Source organism: Ambystoma mexicanum, chromosome 7p (genome assembly GCF_040938575.1).
Source record: "Ambystoma mexicanum isolate Mex_15411 chromosome 7p, UKY_AmexF1_1, whole genome shotgun sequence".
Lineage (NCBI taxonomy): Eukaryota > Metazoa > Chordata > Amphibia > Caudata > Ambystomatidae > Ambystoma > Ambystoma mexicanum.
Genome location: NC_090939.1, coordinates 618,589,947 through 618,608,610, shown reverse-complemented (window position 1 = coordinate 618,608,610; position 18,664 = coordinate 618,589,947). Strand labels below are relative to the sequence as shown.

The 18,664-nt window shown below is 42.0% G+C and overlaps 1 protein-coding gene across 2 annotated transcripts in view; it reads right to left on the bottom strand.

The window, feature by feature from the left end:
• Positions 1-349: 349 nt before the first annotated feature.
• Positions 350-18,664, bottom strand: part of SHOX (SHOX homeobox) — a 67,715-nt gene continuing 49,400 nt past the window's right edge. For both annotated transcript variants that reach the window (XM_069636636.1, XM_069636637.1), the window contains exon 5: positions 350-5,432. In XM_069636636.1, the coding sequence (XP_069492737.1) occupies positions 5,187-5,432 (246 nt within the window). In that variant the 3' untranslated portion in view covers positions 350-5,186. The remainder of the gene's footprint in view (positions 5,433-18,664) is intronic.

Genomic DNA, 18,664 nt, shown 5'->3' with positions numbered 1-18,664 from the left:
TCTCTGCTGGCATATATTAGTGCAAAAGAGAAGTCGATCCTTAAACCATCATTGCATGTGTAATCTGCATTGCCTGTATTGGGTTCCTAATGTCATTGGGAGTAATTACAAATTATATCCTCCAATTAGCATCACACACTCAATCACATAAGTAGAGATCCAGTCTTTGGTTAACTTATGATTCGCAAGACTAAGTCAAAATTAAAACTCACTAATTAATAGTGTGTAACGTCATAGATAGCTCAGGATGAAAAAAGCAGAACATCAAGAATGTATCTTTAAAATCCTCGCAAATGTAAATTGCTTAGAAACACTGCTTTGGTAACAAGGGAAGTTTAACACACACATGTACAAATATGTATAAGTTTATTATTTTCTCACTTTTACAAGATGTACAATCATACCATGTGAGTCAACACATTACACTCTGAACTGTAACTTAACATGGCGGGCAAATTAATGCAGAAGCATGCTGGCATGAACCAAAAACGGAACAGAAGGTAGAATTTCCCACTTTCAGAAAGGGTTACAAACTGGGAGGCCGGTTGGGCATGGCGAGTTTGTCCCTAATACTTTTTGTGATCCCTGAAATGTCTGCAAAATCAGACACTCTGTTAGACACCAAAATAATGTAATGGGTCAATCATACTGCCTGCCCCTTGGTTTCAGAAAATATAAAAATAAATGCAAAGCATCGGAACATTTACACTCGACATAATTAAAATATTACACATTTATAAACTTCCCAAAAAGAACAATAAATAAAACATTGACATATATCAGTACATGGAAACAAAGCTTTGCCTGTCGTGGATGTAGTAATATATACGGTACCGTCCAGTTCGAGGTAGACCAGACCATTGTTTGCTCTTGCTGCAAGCAAAAAAAATAGTGCAATAGTGACACCTGTCATTTGGCAATCATTTTTGGGCAACTGCGCAAAACATTCCAGCATGGTGCCACGCATCATGATGGACTTCTCATGCTAATATTATTGGGGGGGTGCAAGGTATCAAGAAAGAGAGCGAGATAAATTGTAGGCAGAAAATGAATGTGAAAGTGACAAAAAATGTAAAGCAGGGGTCCAACTATTGGCTCGCCAGATGTTTAGGACTACAGATCCCGTCAGCCCTAGCCATTCTAGTCAATGGTGAAAGATCACGGAAGCTGCTGTCCAAAACAGTTAGAGAGCTGCAGCTTTCAGATCCATGTAGAGCAAGGACATCAAGGGCCAGAAGTGTAGGGAAGAGATATGTCTGGAGCATTGTGAAAGTAGGAGATTCTGTCAGCAGTAACAAGTGAAATAAAGCTATGTGTTCCTAAACCAGGTATTCCATAGCACTTCATAGAGAGCAGTCAAGGAGGTACCCAGATGTCGTCAATATATTTTAAAATTCCAATTATCAACGTAGTCCCAGTTTTCACCTTCTGTTGTTTGAGAGACGTTGGGCCTGTATTTTCTGTTTTTAAAGAGAGGTATTAACCTGTTTATTCAGAATCTCTGTCTTCTATACTGTTGTGTCAGACAAAAGTGAACCGGATCTAAATAAAAACGACATTGATTAATGACAATGTATTTTGGTTCCTCTGGTGTAAAATAACAAATATGTGTCTAGGTCTCGTCACACATTTGGGGAACATCACTGTCATTGGGAAGACAGGCGCAAAGAAGTCTTTGTTTACGGATTTTAGAGATTTGGGAAAGAGTTAGCAAATGTCTGTCTGTGCCACTGGCTGTATTTCGCAAAAATGGTGGTTTGTGCGTTTGTTGAATTACAGGCAAATGTACATTATTAGGAGATTGTACATGAAAAACAGTGTTCTGCGGAAATTAGAGACACAGTTCCACAAAGTCACGTTATGTTGGTAGGCCATTGAATGATTTTGACATGGTGTTGTATAGGGGAGGAAATAAGAGAATTCTTCCCGCACAGCCTCTTTTGCCAATGTTCATTTGTGTAGGCCCAAGTGGAAACATTCAAGAGGCACACTTGCAAATGTGAAGAGTGTCGGCATGCTCAGAGAACATGGCAGATCATCCTATATTAACGCGCGGGATTTCGTACTCCACACAGGTCCGTCCGCTATCAGCGTTTCAAGGCTGGGGCATGTACAGGAGCGCTAGGCATGGGTCATTTTGGGTCTCAGTGTAGGGCATACGTTCAGGTACACTCCTGCACAGCACGAGCACAGCTGTGCAATACTTCGCTTAATATGTTTAAAGAGTGGAAAATAAATATAGCCACCTCTTCAGAAGTTTTGAGGAGTGTACCTTTTAAAGGCACATCCTAAGGATTTCGACACCCTTATGCCGTAGACGGAGGTCGTTCTGTTCCCAGCTACCCATCATCCATTGGGGTATTTAAAAATAAAAAAGTTCAATTGGAGGCGTGTGCGTGGCTCCATCTCCCACATATTCATACGGGGGGGGCACTTGCTCAAATGTGTGACCATATTGTTAGAACATTGGGCTCTCTACGCAGCGCAACCTGACCATCCTAGATCTAGACCCAGGGTTCTGTGAATCAGGCCATGGGTATCTCCTTCCCATTTGCAAAGAAAGTTGCAAGCCTTATGACAGCGGCCTGGCGCGTCTGCCTCGAATGTCCAAAGGGAACACGGGCGCGCAGCAACACGCTGAGCTGTAAGGCAAAGGTCTGCTGAACAGCTATGATGTGAGGAAGTATTCTTTCAGGAAACCCCAACAGGAACATATTTACACAGAAAAATCCTGACAAAGTAGAGGTTTGTATTGGCATTTGGAATGGCAGTGTGACGTTTGTGATAAGTAGGTGGGGGATGAATTTTGAATGCTATTGGATTTTGAAAATGCTCTGCGAAAAAATGCTGAATGTGACTTTTTTAATGCACGATTTAAAAAAAAAAAGAAATGAAGGAAAAGATCAACATGCATCTATGATTTGTTTAATCTTTCAGGGAATTGGAGGTTGGTGGATACCCAGACATGCATTTAAAATCAAAATTAAGCAAAAGGCTTTGGTGGAAGCCAAATTGCAGATGGCCAATCTTTTATTTACTTCCTGGTTCGTAAAAGGAATTTGCAGTGATAGCCTAGAGGCAGCAGTGCATCGAGGAATACAGGTCATGTATGACCCATTTTTGAATAGATTAAATGGCCTTGTTGTTTAAATAAGGTTGGAGGAACCCAGCAATTGTCTCTATTTAAGTGAAACTCTAAAGAGAGTACCTTGCCTTTTTGGAACTCCATAGCCCATACCAAATGCACCTGTTGTCAGAATGAAACTACGACTGAAGCCTGTCCGCTGGTGCCGGTAATATCGTTGCTGCACATTCTAGAAGGGTAATCTGTGCCGCTCTGGACATGCGTCATAAAGACCAATAAGAGGCTGAGATCCAAGTCACTGAAATATGCCCTGATCAAAAACAATATATAATTAAAAATATCATGTTCAAATCCATGCTCAGCCCACTCAGCCCTTAATCTTTCTATTTGTGCACCATTCAATTGTGTGATAAAATAAACATTATTACAGCACTTAGAAGCAGGAGAAATCTGGTTTGAAGCGCTATATAAAAACGTGATTTATAATCATTATCTTCTACAATACACTGTTGTGCACCTAATTTATGGATCGATCACCCCATTTTTTTGTCATCATGGCAAAGTGGCTGGAATATTCATAAGTGTGGCTTGCCTAACTGTCAAGAGCAGGCCTACAACTGAACTGTTCATCTCAAAATAGTGAATAAAGACACATAAACACTATGTAGCCACCTTCTGCTAGATGCTGCAAATGGACCGCTCTACAAAATGATGGTGTCCTTTAATTGTTATACATGGAACATGCTCCTTGAGTCTTATGTGAAAGAAATAGCCCACAACTTTGGAGAAAAAAAATGTAATTTTGGCAAAGAATCTGTCATTTTGGCAAAGCAAAAATTCCACAATTCACCCATTCCAAGCTACAGCAGCTAGAATAGAGCGATTGCAGAGTTCGCTATCAACAGAATAATTATGTACAGCTAAATTCTTTTAAAAAAATTCTATAGTATATACAGTATTGCACTTTGCTGCACTGAAATGCATTTTGTTGAAATGACTGCTACATCAGTATTCTCTGAGACACGCGCTTCACACTGACCTCATTCCCAGCCTGCACCATCACACCGCCTCCTGCAAAGAAATCAAGGTCTACGTCGTCAATTTAATAATGATAATGCTTCCAGCATAAGAGGAATTATGTCGTCTCGCTGCTATGGCACAAAAGACTGTATCTTACAAATGTTATCAAATATTACAGGTGCCTCAGGGTTACGTAAGTGCACGTTCATCAGCTCATCGTTCAAGTCACAATAACAGTTACAGCGCATCGACAGTCATTTGCCTTTTATTTTCCTTTCAGCGATTGGAAAAATTGGAGAGGCAAAATGTTGTTATTGCTGTGTGTTCACGAAAAACGGTGAGGTTTAGGGGTTAATGCTATAGCCCCATGACATAGAGGTGAAGGTCCAACTGTTTCATTGAAACTAATTCTTCAGAAATTCCTTGGTGGGGGAAGAATGTTATAGCAGTAAAATAATACTGTTGGCAATGGAGAAATGTCTTCTTCAATGGAGACCAGCCCCACAGATCTTTTTTTTTAATAGATAAAGATTTATATTTATACATATATATATATTTATCCTCCGACCTTCAAAATGTGTTTACCTAGACACATGCACAGGGAAGGCAAAACTGACAGCAGCAGGTGGTGTGATGCTGAAGTGGACAATTGGCCAAGGTTCAAAGATTGCCAAGTTGTTTATTGTCTGCAAATAAGTGCTAGCGATTGTACCATATTTCTTCCTCCAGCTTCTGAACGGTGACAAAATGATGCCCTGCTCATATCTTAATTATTTTCTGGCAGGGCAGAGCGTGGTCCAGAATAGCATCATATGTTATTGATCATTGTCTTCGGAGTGGCGGGAAGCACGAGAGGAGGGCGAGGGCAGGCCAATCATCTGCATTTGGATACTGTGAATGGGAGAGCGCCTTTGACCAAGGCCAACGCATGTTCTCTGCTGATCCTCCGGAGAAACTCTTGCAGGCCTTTTTAGGTTGTCTTTAGCAAAAACATGTTCTGAACAAGCTTTGTGCCTGGAGAGTGAATGCCAATGGCAAGAAGAAGAGTTTCACTTCACCTTCTTACCAAGGACTGGAATTGTCAAAGACCCAATGCCTCGGCATGTTTCCTGGCTTTGAGCCGCAAGTCGGCAATGCTGGAGTTTTTGCTGTTGCTCTTTGCCGCAGCTGCCACCACAGCAGCAGCAGAGGCTGTTTCCGCCAGCGATGCAATAGGAAGTCCAAAGTGAGGAGGTGGGAACATAAGGTACGGTGCGTGGGCAGCCAGGTGTGGGTGGAGGTGGTGGTGTGCATGGGTCACTCCTTCCAGCTGCAACTGAGCTTGTACCTTAATCAAAGAGAAGACAAAAGAGGATTAGCAAGGCCTGAAATAGAATATCTGCACTCCAACTTACTTACTATTTCATAAACTAAACTGAGGACTGGTAACAGTTGCGTTGGATAGCATAATATAAGCTTACAGACTGGGGAGGTGTAATTATCGCAGGATTTGTCTCGGGCGATAAGTTGGGGATGAGTTATAATACTAGTAGTTATTGAATTCATTTAGACCATTGTAATTGGATGAGACAATGTCAATTATGGCATGCATGTGCTAATCTATCATGACATGCTAAATCTACCATCATTATATTGTAAAGTATGTGTAGCTATTTCATCATTCAGCTAGAATGAAACACTTGTGTTTTAAGCTCCTCAATTTAAAGGTAAAACAGTATAAATAGCAAAGGTTCTCAAGGGACACCGCAGAACATGTTAAAGTCTACCATTTCCTTTGACCGCAGATAGTCGTTCCAGTATTTCTATAGAGAAACTTGTGGGTGGTGCGTGTATAGCCTCATAGCACGTTGACTGTGAAAATGCAGAAGGTAACACTGCATTAACAGATAAAACAGAGGTTTCACCAAACAATGCTTACTTTTATTAACTTTAGACGAATGTAGTAACCCAAACTGCCTTACTCCCCAAAGTAACTCTCTTTCAGACTCTATATTTACATAGCTGCACAGCACTCTCCTGTTCACGCATATAGCATATGCTAGGCTATAACTGCATGTAACACAGATGAATTTTGAAAGAGTGCATTGTTGGATTAAATTAATTGTATGCCCTGTTGCATGATTCCCATTGGTTATTTCAGAGTGGGAGATGTTTTTAAGACTGTGCGGTACACAACAGTCTTTTCATGATCGGGATTGTGGCAGTAGGCTGAAGGGCCTTACTGCTCGACCTACACAGCATGAAAAGCTGCGTTGTTACATTTTTTTCAAGAAATACACGCACATAGATTTCAAATGTATCTTCAACCTAGGTGAAAAACAATTCCTCAGTGACTTTTAAGACGTATCTGGGAATTATGTGATCTGCTGTGGCTCTAGCAGTACTGGATATACTCTTCGATCAATGACTTAAGGTGCCTCACCGGGACTTTACAATATGATCTGCTGTGGCTCTAGCAGTACTGGATATACTCTTCGATCAATGACTTAAGGTGCCTCACCGGGTCTTTACAATGTGATCTGCTGTGGCTCTATCAGTACTATATATACTCTTCGATCAATGACTTGAGGTGCCTCACCGGGACTTTACAATGTGATCTGCTGTGGCTCTATCAGTACTATATATACTCTTCGATCAATGACTTAAGGTGCCTCGGTCCTAGCAGTACTGGATATACTTTTCGATTAATGGCCTTTAATATGTGTTATCAGGACTTTACAATGTTACTTGCTGTGGACCTATGAGCACTGGATATACATTTTCATCGATGGCTTTTCAGATGTATCATTGGGACTTTACAATATGGTCTGCTTTTGTTCTAGCACTACTGAATACAGTTTTTGACAAACTCACATAATTGTGTAACTCATTCCTCAAGTGATGGAATAAGGTTCTGACATGGTTGGCTACATGCTTCAGAGCAAAATTCAAGCTTATTAGAGAGGCGACCCTAGTATCTAGCAACATGCCTCTATCAAATGGCACATTGTTTCCACTGCTGTGCTCACCCCTTCATCACAAAAAAATGGACAGCCAACACAATCACTGAGTCTTGATATAAGACACAGACTGCAGTTACCCAAGTAGGGAACTCTGGTTGCTTTTCATGGTAATGGTTATACCAAGGAGCACAAGTTCCTCACATTCCTTTTCCACGACTCTTAAGGTAGGATCATAGTAGATTGTGGTCAAATCAGTTGCTATGCCATCCCCGTATATGCCACTGGACTCAAGGGCACTCAGAAGATCAAAGACCTAAATCTCTCATTGATGACGTGTTCTCTTAAATGCCAACATGCGCATTAAGGACCTCTTCAAGGAGTGCCTCCTAATATTGTGTGAGCAGGAAAGAATGAGAAAACAGTATATTGAGACCCTTAAAATGGGCTGCCCCAATCAGACCAGGACAAGTGACCTACTAAACAGAGGCATCTGAGGGTCAGAATTCCAATAAGCCTTCTGGGAATAAGACATTTGTTTTTAGGGATATTTTCTATGATGAAATGATTTAGTAATCTATTTGCGTTGTTTATTATATGCTTCTTGAATGGAACTTATCTAATTAGCTTGAAAACATTACCTATAAGGAACATTAGCGATATTGCCGGACAGATACAGCATGCCAATTAGATTGACTGAAGTCTCATTTCTAATTGTGATGTTTTTCAAGTTGTTGCTAACAAGACTGATTCACAAATCCAGAAAATCAATATGCTGTTTGCTGTAGGTTTAGGGTGAAGTTTAAATTGTGGTCCCTGGGTTTCATTGCTTTCCGGCACCTCAGACACAGCATGGCACACAGAGGCACCACAATGTCACGTATGCTGTGTGCCAGAAAACAGCATTCAGTAACTACATACATTTCATATCTTCTGTTATTTAATGAGCATGCCACTGATTTTATTCTGAAAAGGGCAAATTGCAGCTTGGTGAGACAAAACTCCAATGCGCCCCTCCAGAGGAGGCTCAGAGGAGTGGCCCGAAGGTTCTCCTGGAGAGAGACTATTACATTTAAAAAGAAGTCACTCTTAGAAGCTCTGACTTACTCCTGAGTCTTGACCTATGTTGTTTCCAGGAGTAAGCTCGAGTTACTCCTTCCTACTTCTTGGTGAATGGAATATTCTCTCCCCATGAATAAGCTAAGAGTAAGCAAGCGTTTCTTCTGGTAATGTGTTTGAGGATCAGCCCCCAGAATGCTAGGGTTGTAATGTGTGTGTTTGTTTTTATGATAATGTATGGCTTGTTTGAAATCCCATTTTTCTGCAGAGGTCCATAACCCCAATGGAGCAGAATGTGTTTAACGTTTAGAGTCCCTGCGGGACCCCTGGTGTGTGCTCCGGCTAACAAAAAAACAAAAACAATGTCACTGGGATTCAGCAGCACAGGTTTTAATGAGTGTGCCAAAGCAGGGCACATGTTTAACCCAAGGGCAACACTGGGCCACTTTTAGGACGTGTACATGTATGTATACATATACACATATATTACATATTGATCTGCTGGCCCATCACAGCAAGAGCTAATGCCTCATGTCCGGTTCTGTACCGTTTGGTTTCTGCCGGCCGGGTTGGGGCATCGACCTGGCAACTAAGTTGGGTGATTAAAAAAATAGACTTTCCTCTCCCCAAGCATTAGTTTGAAATTAAACTTGGAGATTCTTAGCGAAACCATGGAGGAAAATGAAGGCATAGATTCCGGAAGTTGCATCTCCCAGCCAGCTGCTCCACCATGCTGCGACTCAAGAAGGCTCCATTAGCAGAAGCTGGACAGGAACTATCCTGCTCTCTGCTTATGGCCCATCAGGGGATTTCTTCTAAAGGGGTCTTATAGTGTTGGAGGTTCTGTCACTGCAGACTTCAAGGTCTTCTAATGGGCACCCCCTTTCTTGATCCCGCCTTCCCAGTGGGCCAAACAGATTGACCTTTTCAGTTTTCTTGCCAGCCTGAACTGCTACAGGCATTTTTTGTACTTTTATAGAAATCTTATCTTCATCACTGTTTTTTTTCTATTTCACTGTTATGTTATTTTGTGATATGTTTTGTTACATCGTGTTATGTTGTGTTGATAGAATGTGTACTGGGCCATTTGCATGGTCTTCAAGCGGTCTGGCAGATCTGGGAGAGAGTAGGTGTCTTGGGTTAGTTAGGAGGAGAGGGAGAATGGAGGACTGCGCAACATAGTGTTGCTGCGTTATCAGGTAATAATGTCCCCATACATAATGTCACCGGAAAAAGCAATTGGCGACATTATATATGGTGACGTTATGTATGGGGACGGGTTGCATTAAAAAAATACCAAAAAAACGGTGGTTGTGGGGGTGTCCCCCGCATGTTCAACATAATACTGTCTCCACAATAAAATAGCAACTATTTTGTTAGGGGACATTTTTGCGGGGGCATTATTACATGGAAGCGTTGTTGCATGCACAGCAGAGGTACCCCAAGCTCTGCATGCATGTGAGCTTTCGATGTGTTTGGGGATCAGAAGCATAGCTGGCTTTGAGTACAGTGGAGACCTTGTGCAGTCATGGTCCAGGGGCTGTCATGTGTTAGACGGATTGTAGAGGTGTCGGGCTAATTTGTTTGAGGTTAGGGGGTGGGTGCATAAGTACCCATGTGTGAGAGGCTAGTTTAGGTTTGCGTGGGAATGGTTTGGTGTAGAACTTCAGGATTTGTTGTAGGTAGGGTTCATGGTACGTCCTGCGTTCCTGTGTGCAAGTCTGAGTCTCAAGTGAGTGGTCCCAGTGCTGCATTTGGTTGCTTTGTGCTACAGGGTGTTGGGTGATCTCTGTTTAGTCCTGCTGCTTTCCTGGTCGGGGATACCCAGAGGTGTACACAATGTGTATACATCTCCTCAGGCACAATGATGCCAACTTCAGGGGGTACCAGGGCTCTTCATGATAAACAACTGTACCATACCATGACATGGCATTCAATACTACACCCTAAGGGAACTCTAAGGGTTAATAGTTCTGTTTTCATTTCAGAAAGAAACTGAAGCCATAAATCTGTTACTTCTGAAACCATGAGGCATAGTGCCCCCGATGCTATGCACCCCTTGTTACTTAGACTCCCAGAACTTGTTCTTCAACAAAGACCTCGTGGGCAAAAAACAGATGCTTTGCACCAGTGAAAATGGGAGTAGAACTACGGCAAAATGTAGCCCAATGCGAAAAATAGTCTTGCAAGGCATTTTGTACGAGGGCACATGACTACATCTAGGGCAAACAGTGCCCCGGTTAAAAAATGCATTACAAAAAGATATTGTTTGCACTGGGGCCATTATTGCCCTAGTTCTATACTGGCGCAAAGTTTCTGCAATACCGCCCCATACTTTCTCCAAAAATGCTGATTACAGAAAGAAAGGCATGATGGCTGCCATACCTAAAATGTAGCCCGAGGGCAGGCAAGAAAGCTCAGAAGATTAGGCTAATTCCTAGACCTGTGTGCAGCCTTTAAGAACAGGTTGGACTCAGACGGGCTGACTCAGCCTTTCATCCTTCCGCGTGTGGTACATTGAGAAGCATTTCTCTGGGGAATCATAATTCCTGTGGTGACAGTGAACAAGAATCTGCATGTAACAATCTGATCACATGTTTAATATTATTCGGCAAAGTTACATTAAGTGAGAACTTGCATGAAGATGAAGACCTGCGTAGGTTGTGCATGTATATCCCGATTTAGGCCTGCATCTAATCTAGAGTTGTGTGAAGAGATAAACAATTATCTAACTAGTTATTTTATATTCCTGTGTGGTGTTTTCTTGCAGTAAGAACTAAGGCTACAATAAATCAATTCAAAACGATGCGTTAGGTTACAAAACAGTTACAAAAGCAAAACAAAATATTCAGCGTAAATCTAAATATGACATGCTTAGCTGGTTTACTACCAAATTTACTACACAATTTAAATCCATGTATCAAAACATTTTGAGTACATTTCTACATGTTTAAAATGTATATTCCTCTATTTAGTCTTTGTTTCCATCATGAAATGTGGGCCTGATGCACAAAGAAACTGGGAGCAAATTTGACTTACTCCTGGAGGGAGCAGTTAGATTCACAAAAGTTACACTAAGTTGCTCTGACGTACGCCTGACATACTCCCGGAATAACTCAGAGTTACTCTGTGTAACTTCTTTCACGAATCCCACAGTCCTCTCCTGGTTTAAGTCAAAGGTAAGTCTGACTTACTCCCGGTAACCACTTTGTGAATCAGGCCATGCGTGTACAATAACTCTGGCCTGTATTCAAGTTGTAAACTTCAACAAAACATGTGTCTATCAAGATGGAGGAGTGCGTTCCATTACTGCTACATTTTCTGATAACAGTATAGTCCTTTGCTTCCATTAACATGGGACAGCAAGACAAGGCCACACAGTAGGAACATTTATAATGGAACATATTTGTGAAAATTAAATCCGGAGTGCACAACTGTTTTCGCTGCAGGGCCGAATATACCATACAAGTCTCAAGCAGTGGGCCGGACTGTCTATGGGGATGAGCAACTGGTCGGCGTGTCCATGTGCACATTTGAGTACGAAACACATAAAACATGGGTTTTGAGCTGTCATTAGTATTTATTCCTCTATTTTCGAACTGTAACCTGTGCGCTACATTGCCTTGTAATGGCAATACCACTTTGATTTATTTGTGTTATGGGACTGAAATTATGTTTTAAATAGCAGCAAAACTCCGGGCATCAGGACGCACAGACAGAAAATGACTTTAGGCCAGGCAACTCTTCATGATTAAACTCAGGGGACTTGGAGGGCCATTTATTTAGGGATATCGGTGTTCCGTGGTTACTCAACAACACAGACAGAAATCACTCTGATTCCTTACCGTGTTTATTTGTAAAATAAAATGGAAACAGCGGAAATTCCTGATTCTTAACAAGCTTTTCAGGTTGTCAATTATGTCTTGCAGTTGCAGACCAGTGGCAGTGCAAAGTATTGCAATGTAGAGGCTACCACATATATATTTCCCTTTGAATAAGTCTAACCTGCTACAGAGACTTTTTTTCACATTAGCAGAAGGAGCAACTAATTGGCTCTTAAGGTGGAAATGGATGTTGGCTTGATGTGCAAGAACCTGGAGGTAGTAGCTTCCCATTAAAAGGCATCAAAGCACTACATTTTAAAATTGAATAAATGCAGACAAGAACCAGTTTCAAATTATTATTTTCTACATAGCATATATACAAGTGGATGAACACAGATAAAAAGGAAAAGCACATGGATACTGCAGACGTAAGCGTTGAAAAAATAAATACTCTAAATCTGGAAGCCTAATATATAATGTCCTGAAGGGCGGCATCCGGCCGTGGGCGTAGGTCGCGCACCACCGATTTACATTGATTTCATGCGTGCATTCCTCTCACATGGCAGTGACTTTGCATGCATCAGGGATGGCACATCATCTCCTTCCAATCTTTGCAGAATTATTTATGTGTATGTCAGTGGCATATCACAAAATGTGGGGCCCCCCCTGCAAGCCCTGCTGAGGGCCACTCCCCCCATCCCCCGCCATCGCCACTGGGCAAGGGTGGCATGGGGCCTCGCCCAACACAGGGACTGCGGTGGGTCCCCGTTACACCATTCGTGTATGGTTGCCTTAAATCTCGCAACGTATGCAGGGATTGATGCCATGCGCGGAGGCCCATGCCGCTGGCAGATGCGCATTGTGAAAAAACTGCCACATTCCTAGTCGGGCTCATGATAGGTACAACTACACAACGCACTTTGTTGATTATCATATCTATGAGGCAATGGGAGTGCATCCAGTTAACGCAAATGTTTGTGTCAAGTCGGTCTAGACAGCGATTTGATGATTGGGCGATGTTTGGCGGTTGGCTGGAAATTGCCTCGTTAGCGTTCCATCAGATTGTGAAATGCTGAGCAGACTCATTATGTAAGCAGTACAGCACCATCAGCAGAGGCATAAGCACTTGCCATAATATATGCCCTTAATTGAATTTTGCACACACGACGGATGGTGTCACCGCTCGACTCCAATGGGAGCGCTTTCGCTGAAACAGGTAACCCACAACCAGAGCCATCACCGAGCGTCGTCCATGTACTTAGAGTTGCTTAACATATTCCACTAATACATCTCGCTTGGAATTTCCTACAAGGAGCTAAAATTATAGAGTAGATGTGAATATTCATGATTGGCAGGAGTGGGCTCAGCTGTCACCAGAGCGGTAGAAATTGACCCTTGTGCCTTCCGCCTGAAATTAACCAACACTCACTGTGGCTGAGCTGAAATCCAGCCCTAGAAATGTACTTTACTTTACACAATCAACCCCAAAGTGCTTTACGTGGTGGGTCCCTAACACATTACCAAAGAGGTGTGGCATTCAAAGTGAGGGGCATGGCCTAATTAAATGAGTCTTCTGGATATCGGCAGCCTCAGCCATGCAGCCAGTTCCTGGTTTGGAACCTCTGTTGATTCGCATTTCCTAATATTTGTATTACAAAGTGTGCTTCGTGTAACTGGGTTGTGACACTTCACCAGAGGTCAACCCTAAACATGCTAGGCAGAACCCTAAACATGCTAGGCAGAGCAGAATCACCCAGTTTATTTACACTCGTACATAACTTACTCCTTGCAGTGGTCACGGCACGTGGTCTGCCTGCACGTTTGCGAGATATGTGGGCTGAGGCCTTGAGAGGTGAGATATACAGAATCACACAATTTTACTGATATGAGGACGCCGGGATTGGAAGCTGGATATACGATTCACAAATTGGATATCCCATTTCTTTAGCAATTTGACACGAAAATATGGGTTCAGAAGAAGAACAATTCACCTTGCCGCTCAAGGACAAGATACAACATATTGTGTTGTCTCGTGGAGACCCAGGTGCCCGTTAATCTTCCCATCTCATAAACATTGTGGACTTGCGTGTGAAAGAGCCTTGGTGTAATTGACGTGACATTCAGCGAAACATTGAGTTTGGTTTTGTGAAATCTGTCAAGTGATCATTATTACTGTACATGCTCAACACAGCAGTCTATTAAACAAAGCAACGATGCAGCTTTTGCATTGTGTGCACTTAATAGATAAGAATTGTATCTGCAAACAAAATAAGTCAGTGTGCAAAATTGATTTGCAGAGGATCGCACCATTTTTTAAGGCAGCATTCAAGGTTTCCTAATTCAAGAATGTGCAATTTTGCAGCGGACTACATCTTCCCCCACCACATCTTTAGTTTTATAGAATACTCCTTTCTTTCTGGGGCATAGCCCTTCAAGAGCTTCATTGGTATACAGTGACAAATCCTCAAGTCCAAAATCACATGGTAAAAAAACCTGACAAACTATAAGAAATCGTTATAAAAGCACGATAGTTGTTATAAAGCCACTCTGAAATGAAGTAAGAGTGTAAGAGAATGCATATTTTGAAAGACAATGAAGCAAAGTACGTGGATGTATCATGCATCTATGCTGGCGTCCATAGTATTATGTGAAATGCAAGAAGGTAAAATCACGGTGCGGCCAATATGAGAAGCTGACAAAACTGGCCAAATAAGCCATCAGTTTACAACAACAGAGGTGATAAATTAGTACCTAGAAAAATAATGGGACCTCTAACGAAAGGAATACTACTAGCAAGGTGCATGGTGGTAGTTTTGTTTATATTGATATGTTTCAGGGTGGCACTTGTAGCATCATACCACTGCACCATGATATGTGTCTGAGGATACAGATGTGACAGGGACATGCCCAGCATGGGACTCTGCCAGCTGCTGAATGATCAGCAAATCAATGCCTGTGCTCTGTCCCAGGACAGAAAAGGGGACCAGGTGATGTAACTGGAGAAATGTGTCGGGGGAGAGAGGAGCCGCACCCGCCAGGTTATCTCAAAGGCGCCCCTCTGCAAAATATTGCAGATAATGGATTTGATACCAGTTGTGTGGCTTGGTTAATAGACAATTGTGCAAACAGCTTTTCCCCATTCGCAATTAATTCAACAGGTTTTTACTTGGGCTTAAACGAAGCAGAATCGTTTCCTTACGCTGTTTGCTCCATAAACAAACAAGAAATGTAGTAAACACATTTCTTGTTATCTTACACAACAAACACAGTAATCGGAACAAATGTCCTTGCCTTGGAGGCGTCAAACGGGACATTTTTGGCCTAGTGCACATTGTTTTAGTTAGTGTGAATTGGGACGAAACCTCTTTGCACCATTCGTTATTTCCTAGACGGCAAAACTGGCGCTACGTACCTTTGCACACATTTTTTAACGCCGGTGCAAATGTTACATAATCTGGCATCGGAACCACGGTCAGATCAAATCAAGGGCCACGCCCACTTAACGCCCTGCACCCCTATTTTCGCCGAACCACAAGATACCGTGCAGCCATGGCAACAGCATACTTCTTGGATGCCGTTGAAGCAATGCAGGTGAATTAACATCGAGCAGCATCATTGCAGTGAAGCAAAGGGCCTGATTTACAAAAACCTTTTCAAATGGGAAAGTCCCATTGAAAGGGCTTTTGTAAAGCAGGCCCAGTGTGCTCGCTGTGGACCAAGGATTTCCTGCTGCTGGTTTCTTAACCATTATCTAGAGTAAAGCACCATTTTCAAATAAGGATCAGTACAGCATCATTAAACATATGTGGGCAAACTGGCGATGGAGACTGAGGAACTGATTCACAGAAGTGTTTAAAAATGGCACAATTCCAATTAAAACGTTTTGGAAATCAGGCCTCATGTGCATGTGTTAAAGTCACTGGTATCTTCTTATGGACATAATCAAAAACTGTCATAAATTTAATCTAGAAAAAAGACATGTTATGAGCTACACAATTTGCCAGGTTCCAACTAATAAAAGGCTCAAATTAAATACTGGTCACCTTAAGTTACACAACAGCTTTGGTTCAGATAGTGATGTGTTGCCCTTATTGGCCTCGCCGGATAAATGTTACGAACAGATGTTATGTTAATGCAATATCTTCTGCGATGCAAAGCAGCGGTTGCCCGAATACCCTTTGCGGAATTACCTCACTCAGTGGTGTACAGCGCGAATGAAAATGTGTCTACATTATAGATGAACGCATAAATAAATAATTGTAATTGACATAATCAGCTCTGCGTAGAAGGAGCGTGAAAATCAGTGGCGGCACTGTTATATTATCTCTCAACTTTGCCAGAAAGGTACCCAATGGGAACCCTAAAAGGCTATGAGCCTGATTGACAAAATCGTTTTGCAATGGTGCAATCACATTGAAAACCACTTTCTGTATCGGGCCCTATATGCATAACATGGCAAAAGGGGTGGCTTCCATGAGGAGCGCAATTGATTGTAAGCAAAAATACAAAATATAAAAGAAGTACGATGAAAAAGCAAAGGGGCCAATTGACGCTGCTGTTTGAAGAAAAATTGCTTGGGACAACGAATCGGACCAATCCGATCTTCAAGTCATAACCGAACCGACCAACAGGGAGATTTCCTTCAATAGTGACGCTGTTCCTAGTATGGTCATCTTCAAACAGAGCACAACATTAGTAGTGCTTGGGATTTCATACCGCGGACACAGTAAATTCAAGTGTCTGAGAAGCGATCAATTAGATTACAAACTAAAGGGTCCCCGTGGTGATCAGATTCTAAAATGAAATGATGCGTACACAGCTGAAGTACCGACCCACGACCTAACAATACTCACAAAGCCACTAAATAAGCCAGCAGCACTATGAAAAATAACTTTGATGAAGTGAATCAAACTAAATAACTTACTTTTGATCATGTTGGTGATAAAGTGATTTGCCCAGGATCACATTGCTTAGACAAGTGTTGGAGCCATGATTTGAGTACGGGTTTATTGATTTCACATCTTACACTTTAGACAGTAGGCCATATTTCATCCGTCCTATCCCACCTTTAGTTCCACCAACATACAATGAGTCCAACATTGAAGTCTATGAAGTGTAGAGACACCTTTCGGTGTTTAATGAAGCTGATTTTCAAAGAATATTAACCTTACAATGTAAAATAAATATTCAGAAAAATTGGCTAAATGTGATATGTATAATCCAATCTGTGGTTATTACCAAAGTAGTAATGATTTTCATTTTGTAGCGTTGTAAATAACAGATATTATGGTCATTGAGTTTATGAATTTCGCACGCGGGAAAGACAGATTGACCAATCACAGTCTGCTTTCCTGGGCACGATTGTGCATTCATCGCCCAGCCATAGAAAAAGTAAAAAGGTTAATTAAAAAAATGGCATTTTGGAACATGTTTTGCATGGCCGCCGTCATCCGAAAGCGGACTTAATCCCTTTTCCATGTTAATGGCGGCTGCCCTTTTTTCTATCATTTTTTTTCCCCCTCCGACAGGATTTGAGCTTGCACTGAGCTCATCTCCAGATGAACAGAAAAAAAAGAAAACTATCCACACCCCGGTAAATCCCGGGGTGCAAATAGTTTCACCCCCTGGCTGCGGGGGCAGACATGGAGTTTAGTGGCCAGCAGCCCGAGCTGAGGGCATCGCTTCGATCAGGCCTACCAAAGCGCAGGCTGGCGGGCCATTAAACCCCATGTCCGCCTCCCCCACCTGGGGCGTGAAAGCTATAGTAGGTTAGGTTAAGGGCTAAATAGCCCCTGCAGGGATTCGAACCTGGGACAGGCTGTAGAGTGAAGATATGTATTAGCATCGAGCAATTTGACTCACAGAGTATTCTCCAGCCACTTATAGGAACTGAATTAAAAGCTTAGCTCTAAAATGTACAAACGTACATTGAGAAAAGTGATTTACGCAGTTAGCAAATAAAGTGTTGTACTTAACATATGAAAAGTCACACCTCAAGTAGCTACAAACTTGGAAATGCCACGCTAACATATGAAAGAATGTAGATATACACATGTTCGTATACAGTAATCATTTTAAAGATGCCATTTTATGTGATAATGTGGAAACATTCCAGATTGCTTAAACCAATAGACGGCAGATTCAAGTCTCAATCCAGCATGAGTTCCTAGGATTGGCAGCTCAGCCAACATATGCCAAGCCAACTTTTCCTTCTCAAAGTAAAACACGTTGTGCTGAAATACATCGTTGTTTGCCAATTAAGTGAATGGGCCAGTGGTCACTGAGGCACTGCCCGGGTTACCAAAGTGATGGCATTGCCACCTCTGGGATCCTAATTGGTGTCCCTACGGAAATATGGAAATCAAGTATGTAAAAGTGTTTGCTTGTGGCATGAAATGTGATGCTATTTCAACTATTGTGATTGTACAAGTGTTTTTATGATGCTATACAACATCATTATTTGGGGAAGGGTTGAAACACTACACCCAGTGGGGCAATCACGTGTATTATGTACATTACACGGCATAACCTTTGGACATTAAAGTGGACATTTAGAAATGGCTCATGTGTCAAGGTTTTCCATAGGGAACAATGTATCGTTTTATCTGGACACATGTGCACTCGATGTGTTCATTTTCTCAAATGTTCACCACTGGTGGCCAGCCCTCCGATAGAGTCACTTACCAGTACCCAGGTGCGCATTTATTACAGGGCCAAAACGTCTTTGGGCTGTCCTA